Source organism: Chanos chanos, chromosome 11 (assembly GCF_902362185.1).
Source record: "Chanos chanos chromosome 11, fChaCha1.1, whole genome shotgun sequence".
NCBI lineage: Eukaryota > Metazoa > Chordata > Actinopteri > Gonorynchiformes > Chanidae > Chanos > Chanos chanos.
In genome coordinates, this window is record NC_044505.1 from 1,619,576 (window position 1) to 1,638,170 (window position 18,595).

At 41.3% G+C, this 18,595-nt stretch overlaps 2 protein-coding genes across 2 annotated transcripts; one reads left to right on the forward strand and one right to left on the reverse strand.

The window, feature by feature from the left end:
• The first annotated feature begins 3,213 nt into the window (after positions 1 to 3,213).
• npy2r (neuropeptide Y receptor Y2) lies at positions 3,214 to 4,338 on the forward strand. Its single transcript, XM_030788249.1, has one exon. It carries the CDS (start codon positions 3,214 to 3,216, stop codon positions 4,336 to 4,338), a length of 1,125 nt encoding a protein of 374 aa, XP_030644109.1.
• Positions 4,339 to 7,089: 2,751 nt separating this feature from the next.
• map9 (microtubule-associated protein 9) lies at positions 7,090 to 18,006 on the reverse strand. Its single transcript, XM_030788250.1, has 13 exons — positions 17,929 to 18,006; positions 17,588 to 17,702; positions 13,986 to 14,582; positions 13,411 to 13,625; positions 13,134 to 13,233; positions 12,690 to 12,742; positions 11,652 to 11,725; positions 10,986 to 11,148; positions 10,191 to 10,277; positions 9,837 to 9,998; positions 9,571 to 9,716; positions 7,590 to 7,725; positions 7,090 to 7,209 (listed from the first exon to the last, which is right to left on the reverse strand). The coding sequence occupies exons 1-13, from the start codon at positions 18,004 to 18,006 to the stop codon at positions 7,090 to 7,092; spliced, it is 2,046 nt and encodes a 681-aa protein (XP_030644110.1).
• Between the last annotated feature and the right edge of the window lie 589 nt (positions 18,007 to 18,595).

The following is an 18,595-nucleotide window of genomic DNA, read 5'->3' on the forward strand; positions in this document are numbered from 1 at the left end:
TTCTAGACGTTTCTCATCAGATCTTAGGATAAGTGTAAAAGGAAAGGAGAAAGACGGCAACCCTTTTATATTACATGCCTGTAGCTGACTTCCAAAACTATCCATTAAAAGCAGCCTCTGAGCGAATAAAGCTCAGTAAGCCAGGATCAGACTGGGCTACATATAAATTATATCTTAATAAGAATAAATAGCCTGTCACGCTTAACGCTGTGATATTTAACGGCGGCTGATAAGAACATGATTTAATGCTAATGCCAAAGCCGTCCTACATGGCTGAGATTATTGATGTGTGAGTGATGATGGATTGCGCTCAGACGCATTATAAAAGCCGCTGAGCTCGTTTTCTGTAAGGCTGAGCGGCTGCATAGGACTCGCTGGAACTCAGTTAAAGCTTAGTGATCAATAAATGATTGAGAATATGAGGGCGACTGCTTCTATCCGTCAGAAGCGCGGCAGGGTCGGTCTAATAAACCGTTGTGTGACGCCGACTCATCATCACCGCAATGAAATGTTGGAGAATTACCTCTCCCATCGTCTTCTCCAACAAGGTCTCCCATAAAGCTAAGAGCGTCACCTACTCACTCAAGCATGGCCCACATAGACGACATTTACAGTTTATAAATAAATCATTTGTTACTGTCAATTATCCGTGGGCTAATTTGACCATAATCTACCGTTACATAGGCACCTGTTGTTTCGACAGGCATCGTACGAGGATTCGCCAGGAATCAGTTCACCGTAGTTTCACTGATTTTACAGTACTTAATACTACGGAAGATGCTATGGGTTCCTAATCAATTTGTTAGTACACCGTAGAGACTGCATTACCATGTGTTCGCGTAATGATCAAAACGGTTTTCTGCACAGCTGTAAAGAGCCCGGCGAACCTTAATTTGATTTTACGACGTCACGTGAACTGTGTCCTGTAGGCGCAATTAAGATTCATTTCCACCTGATAGGAATCAGCGACACGGCTGTTGTGTAACTGTTACTCCCATTGTGTTCTGTATAATTACATTTCCTGACATTGTAGGATGCTTGAATAGCCGCAGCCTTGTATACATTTGAACTGCTCGAGCTATGTCAGGGACGTTGCTTCCCACGCAGTCCCCTTAATAAGACAATCATTCTGAGTATGTTGTATTGCGTAATACTGCGAGTCTAAATATGACAGACGAGTTTTTTACAAAATCAGGTGACCTAGACCACTATAAAGTTTGAGTGGCTCAGTTTGCAGTTCTCTGAAAAACACATTCTGTCCACTCTGGACTTTGAAAGAGTGAGCCAATGAATCATAAATTAATATTCGTAAAGTTGAATATAGACCCTGTAAAAACGTTTTGAATTGATGTCAGTCCTCTCCGCTCTACAACTTCTCGCGCAAAACCTCTGCTCGGTCTTCGATAAGGACGATGCTGAGCGCGCACGCTGCGCGATGTCAGTGGCGCATAAAAACGCAGGAGGATAAAGCGAGCCGTCACTAAGGAACAACGCCACTGTTTAAAGTAGCGTACAGTCACTCTAACGCAGGGACAGACTCAACCATGCTGGAAACGGGAGCCTGGGCGACTTTAATGAATTTGTAAGAGGAATTTAAATATGGATTCTAAGATTCACTTGAGGCACGTTTTTCCTCCGAGTTTGGTGAAAACGAAGAAAGAAAAATTGAACAAACTGGTCAACTTCTACTGAAGAATTTACATTTGATTCAGGTGAGTGGTACGTTACTTAATCAAGCAGAAAAAGTAACATGGAGATTGGGAGAGTTCTATTTTTTTCACGGATGTGATTTCTTGCCAAAGGAAAATATGAGCATAGTAAGATGTTTCAAGTATTTATTGAGCATGAAAATATATTTATTTTAACGAATATCTGAGGAGTTCGGTTCAACGTGAGTGTAGACAGAGTGCGAATTACACACCCCGAACTGTTGTTTTTACCTCTTTTAGGGGGCACACGTCTTAATTAGGGGGGTCAGACCCCCCCCCCCCCCCCCCACCCCCTCCCGTAAGTCGAACCCTGACTGTAGAGTATCCTCGAGTCCCACATTTGTAATGTATATACGCGGAAATGGAATTAAAACACGAAACACCTCATTTATGCATATATATATATATCTGCAACTGAAACGCTCATCATATTCGCCCTATGCATTGCTATCGACTATCTAGCTAATTGCTTTTTTCTTTTTTTTTTAGGAGTAGGCCTAAATAAATAAACAAAAACATGTACATTTTCCAACCTTAAGTTCCAACCCTAAAAACAGGAATGCCTGCTAAATCAGTAACATATATATATATAATTTTTAAAAAAGAGTACACATGAACAGACGTAAATTACTCAGACATATCAGAGGTGATGTAAAATGACGAGATCATAGGTGGAACTCTCATATTACTAGTACATGCTGAACATTGGTAGGCCTATAGATAGATAGATAGATAGATAGATAGATAGATAGATAGATAGATAGACAGATGTTTCATTCAAGCTTTTATCCCAGAGCATCTCACTACACTTTGAACACAGGTATATTTCTTACTTTAGATTTAACATACTGACAAGGAAGTGCACGGTGCTTTCTTACTGGTTGGTACGTCAGATATGAGATGAAGCAGAGACGTTGGCTTCAGGTCTAAATGTGAGAGGGAACGTGATCAAATCTGACACGTGTGAAGACCCTCTGCAGAGTCAATCTAAATGTCAGCTGCTGATTTTTGCCTTTCACCTCAAAAACCTCCCTCAAAGCTTCCCACTGTCTTCACTACAACCATATGAATGTTTTAAAGAATGAATGTTATTTTTTTAATGTCAAATCATAGCAGTTTGCCTATGTGGACATTTAACCGTCGGACAGATATAGTCATTTGAATATATGAGGTGAAGGAGCTTAGCCATTAAAACTGTTATTGTAAACAGAGTAAGGCATCAGTAAGAACTGCACATTATTGTGGGTTTCTACCACGAAGATCCAGAAATGTGCCAGCAGGGGTTAGGTCTTTCCAAATTTTACACTGACACCACTTCACACATTACAAGCTCTGTTCTGCTTTCCCATATGTCTGCTGACATGCATTCTGGATGGAAAGTGTTTGGTGAAAATCTCTTCTACTCAGTAAATATCTGTGCATCATTATGATACACATAACTGTGACTGGCTGCTGAGGCTCCTGTGTTCTTCTCCATTTACAGAGTGTCGAGAAAATCCAGATGATGGATTTAGGAAATCCAGACAACAGCTCCCAAGAGCAGGGCCCTAACTCACTGCTGGCGTCCGCCAACTGTTGCCTGTCAATACCTGAGTTTGATGAGAGCGCCCTCTTTGGGCTGGAGGACAGTACAAAGCTGGTTGGCGTACAGGTTATATTGATCTTAGCATACAGTGCCATAATACTTCTAGGGATGACAGGCAACTCTCTGGTCATATATGTTGTGTATAAATTTAAAACCTTACGCACCGTCACTAACTTCTTCATTGTAAACCTGGCGGTGGCAGACTTGCTGGTGAACACGCTGTGTTTGCCGTTCACCCTCATGTACACTCTGCACGGAGAGTGGCGCTTCGGACAGGTCATGTGCTACATGCTGCCGTACGCCCAGGGCCTGGCCGTGCACGTTTCCACCATCACGCTCAACGTCATCGCTCTGGACCGTTACAGGAGCATCATCTACCACATGGAGACCAAGATGTCCAAAGACGTCTGTATGGGCGTGATCGCTCTGACGTGGGTGTTCAGCGCCGTGTTGGCCAGTCCGCTCGCCATCTTCAGGGAGTACGGCACGTTCTCGCTGACGGCCGACCAGTCCATCCAGGTCTGCACGGAGAAGTGGCCGGGAAGCAACGCGGACAGCACGGTCTACAGCTTGGCCATGTTCTTCCTGCAGTACGGCCTGCCTCTGGCCATCATCTCCTTCGCCTACGCCCGCATCTGGAGCAAACTCAGGAACCACGTCAGCCCGACGGGCCGCAGCGAGAGACACCGGCGACGGAAGAAGACGACGAAGATGCTGGTGGCGGTGGTGGTCGTGTTCACCGTGAGCTGGCTGCCGTTTCACGCCTTCCAGCTGGCCATCGACATCGACCACAGCGTGTTGGACATGAGAGACTTCAAACTGCTCTACACCGCCTTCCACATCGTGGCCATGTGCTCCACGTTCGCCAATCCAATCCTGTACGGCTGGATGAACAGGAACTACAGGACCGCCTTCCTCGCCGTGTGCAAGTGCAGCCGGAGCACGAACGTGAGAATGAGGCGGGTTCGGACCAGAGACACGGACGCTCTCAACAACAAGTCCTACGCCGTTAACAGCTTGGCCACAGCCAATACCGATCTGTGAGTAGAGTTTAAGTTTGGAGAACCAATGCGCTCTTAGACAAAGATGATCAAAATAAAATGTTATTTATTGTTTGAGAAACAATGACGGACGGAGGAGGAAGCATCGGGGGATTTCCTTTAATATCGAGAGAAAAGTACACTAGGGGTTTGTTTTGTTTGTTTTAATATTTGTTTAATAATTGTATGGAGTAAAACTGTTGCTAACTCCATCTGCAACTACGCCATGTTCATTATGAGACTGTGATAGTGGTAAGTATTTGAATGTCTGTGCTCTTCACTGTGAACAGCTGAAAGGGAGCAGTATTTGAACTGTTCTATACATTGATAAGAAGACACGAATTGAGTCATTAGCGAATTGTGACATGTATTTGCTATTATGAAATGTGTTGTTAAGAATGAAGTGTTGTTTATGTGGATTCAGCGATAACAAATAAATGTAAATGTTTTTAAAGAACGAATTTGTTCTTGTTTTGAGGAACCTTTCATGTCTTTTGTGCATTGCTCTTTGAGAATAAACGTTATTGCATATGTACTGAATTGCATTTTAATATGTCGTTGGAATATATTGTGCTGCCGTGTAGCCATGGGTTAACACAGTGTGTGGGTTGACTCTCACTAACATATATGCTTATGTAATATGCTGGGGAAAGATGTATGACAATGTATCTCCTCTGATCTCAGTCAACGCTGTTTTTCCACCAGGATCAATTCTCCAGCTTTATGTCAGAGAGAGGCAGCTTTATGTCAGAGAGAGGCAGCGTGTGTCGGAGAAGGGCGGCGTAGCAGTCTCAGAGCAGGGTTGTCCGTCTCTGCGTTTGATAATAGCGTGCGTCTGTTAGCACGCAGCCAACACTTGTTTTTATTTGGTGAGAAATCACTGACCTTGGGCCAAAGACATACAAAGAGATCTCTGGAGAACTGCTCCAAATTCTTGCGACTCACCCTAAAGCGCACACAGTCGCTCCTCTTTCCTAACGACACCATGTGCTCTCTGCTCTTTCTGTGGTCAGCTCTTCTGCTCAGATGTATAAATAGTATGAAATGGTAAATTTGGACTGTGGAGTAGTATTCTGCAGCAGGATAAACATCTTCTGCTCTCTGTCACACTGGCCTCTCCTCTCAGAGCACTGAATACTAGACTACTGTTTTATGGTACATGTTTTTTTTTTTTTTTTATCACAAAAGATGTTTTAGGAACGAGAGAAGCATTATTGATATTAGCGTCCCTAATCTAGTATGGTTAGCTGACGGAGGAATCGGTTAGCAGACTGAAATAGCTGAACAAGTCGATAAATATTGAGCTGGAGAGCTAACGCACAAAAGCCCCGGCGTGGTCAGCGCTGGAGCAGGAGCAGGAGACCTCGGCGTGCGTGGAGTCTTCACACGAGAGCCACTCCTCGGCCCTAGACAGAGAGGTTCTGGAGTGACTCTAATCTCATAGACAGGCCTGTATTGACATCCTGTCAGTCAGACAGACGTGCATGCGTCTCCGAGAGCTTTCCCCGCGGGAGGGCTGTACAGCGTCGCTTTGGTTCTGTAATTGGGATCGTTTTTGTTTTTTGTTTTTTTTGTTGTTATTGTCTAGCCAGAGGGAGGCTCATAAAGACTTAAGTGGCTGGGGACTTTAGGGAGGGGCAGATGTGATAACATTTTCTGGATTAAAAAAAAAAAGTGAAACCGTAAGGCCACGCTATACTGCCATCTGCTGGTTAGGGTGGAGCATACGATGTTTCCTCAGGACACCTTGCCGAGAGGCACTGTGTGTGCATGAGACAGAGAGAAAGTTTGTGTGTGTGTGTGTGTGTGAGAGTGTGTTTGTATTTGTGTGTTTGAGAGAGAGAGAGAGAGAGAGAGAGAGTGTGTGTGAGTGTGTGTGTGTGTGAGAGAGAGAGAGAGTGTGTGTGTGTGTGTGTGAGAGAGAGAGAGAGAGAGAGAGTGTGTGTGTGTGTGTCTGTGTGTGAGAGAGAGAGTGTGTGTGTGTATAAGGCTCATTAGGGGCTGCATTCCAGACACAGACAGTGGTCTTTCACTCTGTCTCCTTTTCTCTGTTCATGTCTTAACAAGCAGGCAACAAACACACACAGTGTCAAAATCATGATATCATTTCAATAATTTAAAAAACAAGACATCTGATATACACAGTCGCTAGTGTGAGTGAAATCAATATGATCAGTTATCAAAACATATCAAAGACAAAATGTATGAATGTAAAAAATGAGACACTCCTGAAAATCAGACCAATGCTTTGCTGTGTCTCAGTAACTCCACAGGCTTCATTAAACTAATATAGTCCAAGCCCAAGAGTATCACTCATCAGCACTGGCATTAACGCTGGGAATATCTCATTGGCATTAACGCTGGGAATATCTCACTGTCATTAACGCTGGGAATATCTCACTGTCATTAACGCTGGGAATATCTCACTGTCATTAACGCTGGGAATATCTCACTGTCATTAATGCTGGGAATATCTCACTGTCATTAATATTGGGAATATCTCACTGTCATTAATATTGGGAATATCTCACTGTTATTAATATTGGGAATATCTCATTAACAGGCAGCAGTGGACACAGATGCATATTCACACGGCATTGTGTAAACATCCACAAAAACAAGTCCTGTTTTCCTGCTCCATTAAAGCCCAGTTTTGTGCTGAAACCCCTTCACCAGGAGCTCCATGATGACTGTGTGTCATGTTTCATCAGTCATTCAGACGTTCCCTCCCCAGGCCTGACCCCCCCCCCCCACCTCATTTACCAAAGGGCACGGTCTTGCTGGGGGGGCTCCAGGGTGGGGGGGGTTCGTCCTGCAGGATGGCTCGTATCTGTTTCTCTTTCCTCTCTCTGTTCTCCTGGTATTCCTTTCTTTTCTGTGAGACAAGTCAGAGAATAGCATGGCATTCTTCAAAATCAAACTCTTATTAATAAATACACTCATACATACATGCATACATACATATATACACACACATACATATACACACATGCACATATACATACATACATATGTATATACTTATACACATGCCCATATACATACATGTGTGATGGATCATCACAAACACAGCAGGTGTGTTTATCTGTAGGACCATGCACACTCATTACTTTCTATTTTACATATCAGACACTCACAACATTTTCTAATGATATCATTGCTGAAATAAAAAATTCCTTCATAAAGAGAATCATTAATTATCCGACACAAATTCGATTCAGTGCTCAGAGTGGGAAATGTTTCAGTCAAACTCACCAGCCACTTTGCATACATCTCCAGAGATAATCTCTCTCTCTCCTCTTTCTCCGATTTCTCTTCAACTCTTTTCACCTTCTCTTTTAACTGTTCGCTCTTCCTTCTCTCCACCAAGGTCTCCTTTTTGTCCTCACTCCTGAGAGGCAGTATTCAGTGAGGTGGAAAAGAAAGATGGTTTGTTTTTAAAAGTGCAGTATGAAAAGCAGGGGGACTGAGAACAGGGAAGTGACATACACAGGAACTCACTCTTTAAAGTGATCTACATTCACTTCAATACAACTTTTAATTACCAGTCATCCAATTACAATAACAATGTTCTAACAGATGTTTTCTTGTTGTGGTACTCTCACCGACTCATCGAATTTCCACTCAGAAACTCACAGCATTCAGCGTTAGTCAACACGCAGGTTAAAGGGGATAAAACCCCGTGACTCTCACACATGGTCTCGTGTCTTTCCTTCTCTATAGGCGCTTTCGCACCGGAGGAACTTTTCATAGTTCTTAGAACTGTTGGAGAAAGTACCCCCTTTTTGGCGTGTTCGCACCGCAGGAACTTAGAACGATTTTAGTTCTAAGAACGCCGTTTTGAGGGGCTTTTTTAGCCCCTACTCCAGGGTAGGTACTTTTGCAGCACAATAGGAACCTTGTGACGTAGGTGTACAGCCATTGGTCCAGACGCAGGTGGATGATTGCAACCGCCATCTTTAAAGATCCGTGCAAAATATAAAGTCTTAGAACGTATTTCATGTAGCTTTTGATATTCATGTCTCAGAATGTCTGGAATTGTAGGAGGGGGCACATGGTTTTTATGTTTTATTTTACCGGTATTTTATATCCCCAAACAATGACCATTTTGCAACGTCCAATGTATATTTGTACATTGAAGAGGTAGCGTATACTCCGCTTCGGTAGGTGCTTGTGTGTCCGCTTGTGTGGCTGTGATCCGCATTTTAACCTAAAATAAGAATGTGTTTATCCAGCTTACGATTTTAGGGCTGCGGCGGGGGAAAAGGGGGAAAAAAAAAAAACACGATGCCGCGAGCAAGGGTCAGGCACAAGCGCTATGCTAGCATCCGAAAAGTACTATGCCCATCAAGTCATTCACTGCTACTGCGGTGGTAAATGCATAAATGCATTGGGAAATTATTTTCTCCATTGGACTGGGTCTATCGTCATACAGTTTTATTTTCGTTAATGAGAAGGCAGTTATAGGTTATCTAATGTGCAATCAATATTTCTGTCATTCAAATTCAATAAAACTCATTGCGTATACTGTAGTCTAGTTTGTCGATTTCTTTTGCCGCAGTAATGGTTCTTTTTTTCCTTTTGGAGGTATTTAAAAGGTCTTAAAAGTCATTAAATTTGTAATTCAAAATGTGCAGCTATCCTGGTTAGTCGTAAACAACAGCTCTTAGCTGCTATACCGTCGGCCGGCTTACGTCACTTCAGCGTTCCTACTGGCGGTGCGAAAGCAAACAGAAAAAAGCCCCTAGAACGAATGTAGTTCTAGGGGAAGCTCCACAGGGGGTAGTTCCTATCGAATTAGACCCTAGAACTGTTCGGTGCGAAAGCGCCTTATGTCTCCTGTTATCCATTCATTCACATTATCCATCACCACCAGAACCACAATCCACAGACACAACTCCTCATGCTGTTCCACTGTCACTGCGGACTACAGGAGAGTGACAGTCCAGTGTCTGGAAACAGGACCCTGCTGTAGCTGACGACACAGGCCTGGGCTCTTCAAGTCTTCTACTGTCTTTATTCTCTTTGTGTGGACATACTCAATATTTAGTCTATATTTTCTTATATTCGTTATACTTCAACCTGAGACCAGTGACGGGGTTAACGCGCATTTTATTGACTATTTTTTGTAAACAAACAAACAAACAAACAAACAAAGAAGCCCTTTCAGGGGATGACAGAGTTCTTTGACTTTTCTGAGACTGTGGTGAGCAGATAGAGCTGTGGTCACTCTTACCATTTAGAGAAAGCGGAGGAGCAGTCTCTCCTTCTCTCCTCCTTCTCCTGCTCTGTCTTTTCTTTCAGTCTGCCCTCCGTCTGCTTTTCTCTCCTTCTCTTCTCTTTAAGGAGGGCATTGTGATCCTGCCTCCATTTCTCAAAAACCTTCTCAAAATTAACCAGAGGAGAGATCCATCAAAGTGAAAGCGAAATGAGAATAACATTTCTCCTCTCAGCTCACTAGCTTTCATATATATATATATATTTTTTTTTTTCTTCACTCACAGTTTTCGCTGTTTCTTTTCTCTCTTCCTTTTCATCCATTTCCTTTTGTTTCTTTCTCAGGTTTTCTTGCCCTTGTCTGACCTTGAGTCTGATCGCTTCTCCTTTCTGTGCTCTCCAGGCTTCGTAAGAGGCCGCGGCACTGGCTTTCTTAGCCAGCTCCTCCTGAAAACAGGGTGGACACAGCACCGTCACTCCTAATCCATGTCTGTCAGCTCTGACACCTCCTCCCTGTCACGTCTCTGATCACACCTCATGTCCACTCATATAAAACCTTTACTACATTAAGCAAACACATGTAAAACAAATGTTGTTTGATTTCTCTACGTGACTGCGATCTGTGAGAACTCCTTTCACCTCCTTCTTTCTCTTCTGCTTCAGTTTCTCCTCTTTTTTCGCTTCCAGTGCTGCTTGTCGTTTCTCCTCTTTCTTCTTCAGCCACTCCTGTCGAGTATCACAGAAACATCAGAGACAGTCACAGACAGGACAGAGACAGTCACAGGCAGGACACGCTCACAGTCACAGACAGCACAGTCACAGACGGCACACCGTTACAGACAGGACACCGTTACAGACAGGACACCGTTACAGACAGGACACAGTCACAGACAGGACACCGTTACAGACAGGACACCGTTACAGACAGCACACCGTTACAGACAGGACACCGTTACAGACAGGACACCGTTACAGACAGGACGCAGTCACAGACAGGACACCGTTACAGACAGCACACCGTTACAGACAGGACACCGTTACAGACAGCACACCGTTACAGACAGGACACCGTTACAGACAGGACACCGTTACAGACAGGACACAGTCACAGACAGGACGCAGTCACAGATGGCACAGTCACAGACAGGACGCAGTCACAGACAACACACAGTCACACAGAGACGCACAGAGACACACAGAGACAGACAGAGACACACAGAGATGCACAGAAACACAGAGTGACACACAGGGACGCACAGAGACATACAGAGATGCACAGAGACACACAGAGACAGACAGAGACGCACAGAGATGCACAGAGACCTACAGATATACACAGAGACACACAGAGACCTACAGAGACACACAGAGACCTACAGAGACACACAGAGACCTACAGAGACACACAGAGACTAATACACGGGGCAGACTGACCTGGTACACGGCCACACGGACAGAATCAGCGGCTTCGGGCTCAGCCTCCCGTAAAGATGCCTTCTGGTCCAGAAGCTTCAGGGAGCCCAGGTATCTGGACTCAGCTGTGTATGAACACACACTCCTGGACTTCCTGGAGGTGGATGAATGGGAACTGGAAGGCCTGAGGTCACAGACAGCCAATGTTAGTTCAACATCAGTCAAATACACAGGACTGAGATGATATTAAATGTAATATGTACTTTTATAGAAACATCCAGTCTGCTCCATCTCTACTCCACACTGTCTTTGACAAAAAGGCATTTTATTAACCACAGCTCTAGTCCTTACACTGTCATACTGCGTTTATAATCATACAGACATTTATATCTCTACTCCACACTGTCTTTGACAAAAAGGCATTTTATTAACCACAGCTCTCGTCCTTACACTGTCATACTGCGTTTATAATCATACAGACATTTATGCATATTATGATTTGTGATATTTTACTGTGGGACGTCTCCCGAATGCTTCACAGCAGACACCAGATTCCTAGTCTATTCCATAACTTCATTAAATAAAACAGGAAAGTTTATTTTATATTTGCATACATTAATAAAAAAAGTTAAAATCACAAAGGACTGATTGTATATGTTAAACATATTGATATGAAACTCCACTGGCCTGTTGTCGGTAGATTTCTCTGTGGTATGACTTTGCCTGCTCCCAGACTGGTCTGGTTGGTCCTCAGATGCCACCTGTATGACACACAGAGCATAAGTACAGGGCCTATATTCCACCTGTATGACACACAGGGCATAAGTATAGGGCCTATATTACACCTCTATGACACACAGGGCATAAGTACAGGGCCTATATTCCACCTGTATGACACACAGGGCATAAGTACAGGACCTTTATTCCACCTGTATGACACACAGGGCATAAGTACAGGGCCTATATTACACCTCTATGACACCCAGGGCATAAGTACAGGGCCTATATTCCACCTGTATGACACACAGGGCATAAGTACAGGACCTTTATTCCACCTGTATGACACACAGGGCATAAGTACAGGGCCTATATTCCACCTGTATGACACACAGAGCATAAGTACAGGGCCTATATTCCACCTGTATGACACACAGAGCATAAGTACAGGGCCTATATTCCACCTGTATGACACACAGAGCATAAGTACAGGGCCTATATTCCACCTGTATGACACACAGAGCATAAGTACAGGCCTATATTACACCTGTATGACACACAGAGCATAAGTACAGGGCCTATATTACACCAGTATGACACACAGGGCATAAGTACAGGGTCTATATTCCACCTGTATGACACACAGGGCATAAGTACAGGGCCTATATTCCACCTGTATGACACACAGAGCATAAGTACAGGCCTATATTACACCTGTATGACACACAGGGCATAAGTACAGGGCCTATATTACACCAGTATGACACACAGGGCATAAGTACAGGGTCTATATTCCACCTGTATGACACACAGGGCATAAGTACAGGACATGAAACATGTCTATCACTGGCCTGTTTAATGACCTGTTTCATGTTTGATTCTGATTCACATTTGATCTGCCATAGTCTTTACAAAACTAAAAAAAAACCCCATCTCAGATTCTCCAGGCTGCCATTATAAGATCCTCTGACTGAGATATTTCAATACTGCTTCAAAATACAAACTTACACAGGGTCTCTCAGACGCCGGCGAGACTTTCTCCTCAGACACAGTCAAACCTGCTGTCAGACAAAATAAAGACCCCATTATGTTACCATGGGAACGCTGGGAGACGAGTCCCCACGGTTCTGCTCCTCTTGGCAGGAGTTACAACACGACTGAGCTGAGTCATAGCTGAAATGGACGCTGGAATTTATGACGTCAATATTCATTACGAATAAAGCTCTGATCACACTGGTGAATTACAACTGAGACAGTGACAGGAACTCACTCTGCTGCTGATAACTTACACAGTCATGCAACAGTGCATTTTATTCTACTCTACTGTATTCTATTCTATTCTACCCTATTCTGTTCTATTCTATTCTACTCTATTCTAATGTAATTCTATTCTATTCTACTCTAATCTAATGTAACTCTATTCTGTTCTATTCTATTCTGTGTCTCTCATACCTTGGCTCTCGGTGCTGTCTGTGGACCTCCTGGGAGACTCTGGTGTTTTCTCTAAGGATGAAGAGTGCTTTGCTGTCAAAGCATCATCTTCCTCAGTAGCCTAGAGCCAAAACACAGGTATCCTCATCAGACCTCTATAAAACTGACACACAAACAGGATTTTGAAACCTGCTCACACTCAGAGTTTAAAACAAAGTCCCAAACTGACAACATCTACTCTTATCTCTGGCACGTGTAACTGGGTAAACGAGGTTTCGGGGGAAGTGTGTGGATTCACCTGAAAGCTATCGCCGCTGCACAGCTCTCTCTTCCCAGACGAGGTGGTGGACGGTGACGTGGTTTTATCGGAGAAGGACAAGCCCAGAGACACAGAGGAGGTGGCTGCCCTGCTGGGGGCGCTCTCTGCCTGACCTTCTTCTTCAGGCTGGACGACCACGCCCGTGGCTCTCTGCCGAGGTTTGGGTCGCGGAGGCTGCTCTTCAGTGACACCGGCTGTGTGGGTGAGAGGCGGGTGTTTAAAAGCCCTCTATTCCAAATCTGAATCAGTGCATTGGGCAGGTGGTTTAAAGGACCCAGCGATGCGACTAAGGGGAAGTCACAGTGTGGGCAACGCGGTCTAGCTGAATAGTTCCCTAACAGAGCAAAGAGGTTCAAAACAAACAACTGACAATTTCCACCCTGGCTTACAAGAGGGAAAAATAAAATGGTTTCAACAGATGAAAACAAGAAGCTGAACCTCTTTGTTTCTGATTCTGTCACACTTCCTGTAGTTTCGTTTAAACGGGGGAGAGGGAGAGATCACATCCTAATTTTGATTGCTTAGAGACATTTGCAATGGCTTTTGCTACTGACCTGTTGGGGATCTTGGCCTTATGCTTCTCTCCCTGGGCTGAGGGATGGGGAGCGCTCTTACTCCATCGATATCTGTTCTCTCCCCCCAAACATCACTCGACCCTTCTCCCGAGGGAGTGGGCCAGCGCTCGCCTTGTGGACTCCCCTGCCGACTGCCCTCTGATGGGAGGGGCAAAGACGAATCCCACTGACTGTTCTGAGAGCTCAGGGGCAAAGAAGGTTCAGATGACCTTGTCCTGGGAAACGCAGATTCTGATTGGCTTGTCCTGGAAGGGACAGATTCTGATTGGTTGAGCGAATCCTGTCGGCCCTTCTCTGAGGTTGGAGAGTCTCCTGAGCTTTGGTGGGCGGTCCTGGGCGGGTCTGAGGAGAAGGACTCCTGACTGTCGGCTTGTCCGCTTTTCCCCGAGTCCACCGGCTCACCTGCCTCAGGTGAGCTCCTCTGTCTGGTTTTCAGAAACGACACTCTCTTTGGTCTGACATTTCCATTGTCTTCATCATCAGACAGCAGGAAGTCGTTGATTTTGGATTTCATCTTTCCCGATTTAAACGATTCCATTTTCTTTTTTCTTGTATTGAGGAGCTCTTTAAATATGTCTGTATGGAGAAATCATATTCAATAATAATCAATGATGTCTGATTACATTCCCGTGGTAAATCATCTTCATATGTTTACATCTAGCCAACGTATCTATCCAACATAGCTTACTTTTACAGCAATTCACTCAACATATGCTCCTACCCAAATCCACTTACACAGTAACCACATAAGACAGACGCAAGGCTAAATTTTTAGCATGTCTTTTATTAAACGTTTTAGCATGTCTTTTATTAAACGTTTAAGCATGTCTTTAATTAAACATTTTAGCAGGTCACTTGTTAAACGTTTTAGCATGTCTTTTATTAAACGTTTTAGCATGTCTCTTATTAAACGTTTTAGTATGTCTTTTAGTAAATGTTTAAGCATGTCTTTTATTAAACGTTTTAACATGTCTCTTATTAAACGTTTAAGCATGTTTTTTATTAAACGTTTAAGCATGTCTTTTATTAAACATTTAAGCATGTCTCTTATTAAACGTTTAAGCATGTCTTTTATTAAACGTTTAAGCATGTCTTTTATTAAACATTTAAGCATGTCTCTTATTAAATGTTTTAGCATGTCTTTTATTAAACGTTTAAGCATGTCTTTTATTAAACGTTTTAGCATGTCTTTTATTAAACTTTTAAGCATGTTTTTTATTAAGCGTTTTAGCATGTCTTTTATTAAACTTTTAAGCATGTTTTTTATTAAACGTTTTAGCATGTCTCTTATTAAACGTTTTAGCATGTCTCTTATTAAACATTTACGCATGTCTCTTATTAGACGTTTAAGCATGTCTTTTATTAAACGTTTAAGCATGTCTTTTATTAAACATTTAAGCATGTCTCTTATTAAATGTTTTAGCATGTCTTTTATTAAATGTTTAAGCATGTCTTTTATTAAACATTTTAGCATGTCTTTTATTAAACTTTTAAGCATGTTTTTTATTAAGCGTTTTAGCATGTCTTTTATTAAACTTTTAAGCATGTTTTTTATTAAACGTTTTAGCATGTCTTTTATTAAACGTTTTAGCATGTCTCTTATTAAACGTTTTAGCATGTCTTTTATTAAACGTTTAAGCATGTCTTTTATTAAACGTTTTAGCATGTCTCTTATTAAACGTTTTAGCATGTCTCTTATTAAACATTTAAGCATGTCTTTTATTAAATGTTTAAGCATGTCTTTTATTAAACGTTTTAGCATGTCTCTTATTAAACATTTAAGCATGTCTTTTATTAAACGTTTAAGCATGTCTTTTATTAAACATTTAAGCATGTCTCTTATTAAATGTTTAAGCATGTCTTTTATTAAACGTTTAAGCATGTCTTTTATTAAGCGTTTTAGCATGTCTTTTATTAAACTTTTAAGCATGTTTTTTATTAAACGTTTTAGCATGTCTTTTATTAAACGTTTTAGCATGTCTCTTATTAAACGTTTTAGCATGTCTTTTATTAAATGTTTAAGCATGTCTCTTATTAAACGTTTAAGCATGTCTTTTATTAAATGTTTAAGCATGTCTCTTATTAAACGTTTTAGCATGTCTCTTATTAAACGTTTTAGCATGTCTCTTATTAAACGTTTTAGCATGTCTCTTATTAAACATTTAAGCATGTCTTTTATTAAACGTTTTAGCATGTCTCTTATTAAACATTTAAGCATGTCTTTTATTAAACGTTTAAGCATGTCTTTTATTAAACGTTTAAGCATGTCTTTTATTAAACATTTAAGCATGTTTTTTATTAAATGTTTAAGCATGTCTTTTATTAAACGTTTAAGCATGTCTTTTATTAAACGTTTAAGCATGTCTTTTATTAAACTTTTAAGCATGTTTTTTATTAAATGTTTAAGCATGTCTTTTATTAAATGTTTTAGCATGTCTCTTATTAAACATTTAAGCATGTCTCTTATTAAACGTTTTAGCATGTCTCTTATTAAACATTTAAGCATGTCTTTTATTAAACGTTTAAGCATGTCTTTTATTAAACGTTTAAGCATGTCTTTTATTAAACATTTAAGCATGTTTTTTATTAAATGTTTAAGCATGTTTTTTATTAAATGTTTAAGCATGTTTTTTATTAAATGTTTAAGCATGTCTTTTATTAAATGTTTAAGCATGTCTTTTATTAAATGTTTAAGCATGTTTTTTATTAAATGTTTAAGCATGTTTTTTATTAAATGTTTAAGCATGTCTTTTATTAAATGTTTAAGCATGTCTTTTATTAAATGTTTAAGCATGTTTTTTATTAAATGTTTAAGCATGTCTTTTATTAAATGTTTAAGCATGTTTTTTATTAAATGTTTAAGCATGTCTTTTATTAAATGTTTAAGCATGTCTTTTATTAAACATTTAAGCATGTTTTTTATTAAATGTTTAAGCATGTCTTTTATTAAACGTTTAAGCATGTTTTTTATTAAATGTTTAAGCATGTCTTTTATTAAATGTTTAAGCATGTTTTTTATTAAATGTTTAAGCATGTCTTTTATTAAATGTTTAAGCATGTCTTTTACTCTCTCTGTGTTTACTCCACAGCTCTGCAGCGGTCTTGGAGTGAATGGACAGGTTTTTTTGGGCTGGTCGTGTGGTGGGGACATGGGACATGGCACATGGGTCATTGGTCAAACCCACAACTCTCTAATTACCAGGCCACAAGCCTTGCCTTTAAACTTTAAAAAGTGTAAATTCAGTGAACTAAATACTCATAACTAAGTTTCCATTGGACACACTAAACAGGGGCCATTTAGAGAGGTGGTACAAAACAATACAACACAATAAAATCACAACAGAATACACCTCTAATCATTTGGGCATCACTGAATTACATAGGACTGTGTCCATTAAACTTTACAATGGCAGCCTTCAAATACAGAGTTAAAAATAAAAAATATAGACTGTCAGTCCAGGCTTTGGCCAAACACCTTAGTCTTTTCAATTACTATAAGACTGAGAGAGTGAGTGTGAAAAGTCCCGGGGGCTCTTATTTCTTATGTGTTTTAAAATGCCCTAGTGCTGTGAGAACCTTACCATCTTCATCATCGTCATCGTCGTCGTCATCATCATCAAAGTCATCAGAGTAGTTAAATCCATCGGTCGATGTAAATCTTCTTGCCCTGGCAGACACAGCTGCCTCCAATTCATCCTTTGAAAAAAAAAAAAAGTTTTCAGCTCAGCACACAAAAAATCTCACATTTGCAGTGAGAATCTGCCTTAGTCAGTTGTTCTGGAAAGAATTACATTTATTTTTGGTCACGGTACATGATGCAGAATGTACCAGTAATAACCATATGGCCCCATATTTAGATAATAACTCGAATGCTTTAAAATTTGTATAAAGGCATGCCGAGGGGGGTGTCTAGACCACATACTTGAAACGTCGTTCTTTTGGTGGTTTTCCGACTCTTCGTGTACGCGAGGGTTGTACGGAGAGGTTCGTGTTCGGTCATGCCTAAAAATCAAATGATCAGATTTTAACTTTATGCCCTTTGGTTACTGGTGGAAAAAATTGACAGTCGCAACATAAGTGTAAATCATAACTAAAAGGCAACGTTACACCACAAGAAGGTGAATCTGTTAATTACTATGTTAATGTAAATGTATTAACTCTACACAAACCACGGCTGTAACGGTAAACGGCACATTTTATAACGTTAGCGGGCTAGCTAATGACTTTTGAGTTCAGTGAACCAAAATAGTGTTCGAGACCTACCTGGGTCTCGAAAGCATAAAGTAACAACGGCGAATCTAACGATACCGAATAATTTACTTTTGGAAACGGGCACTTTGCTTTTCTAAACGAATAACTCGAATTTCTACCATGCTGGACGCCACCTGTTTACATTTGTAACTAGGAGACGACACAGACCGGATATTGTAATTATGTGTTTCCAGGTTACGTTTCCAAATAAAAAGTTAGGGAGGAAAAAATGTCATCTACATATCGTCTTGTCTCTAGTACAACAACAGCAATTGTGCACAACACACGTTTAAATACGGCCCGGTAAAAAAATAAATGAATAAAAAAAGGCAGAGGCA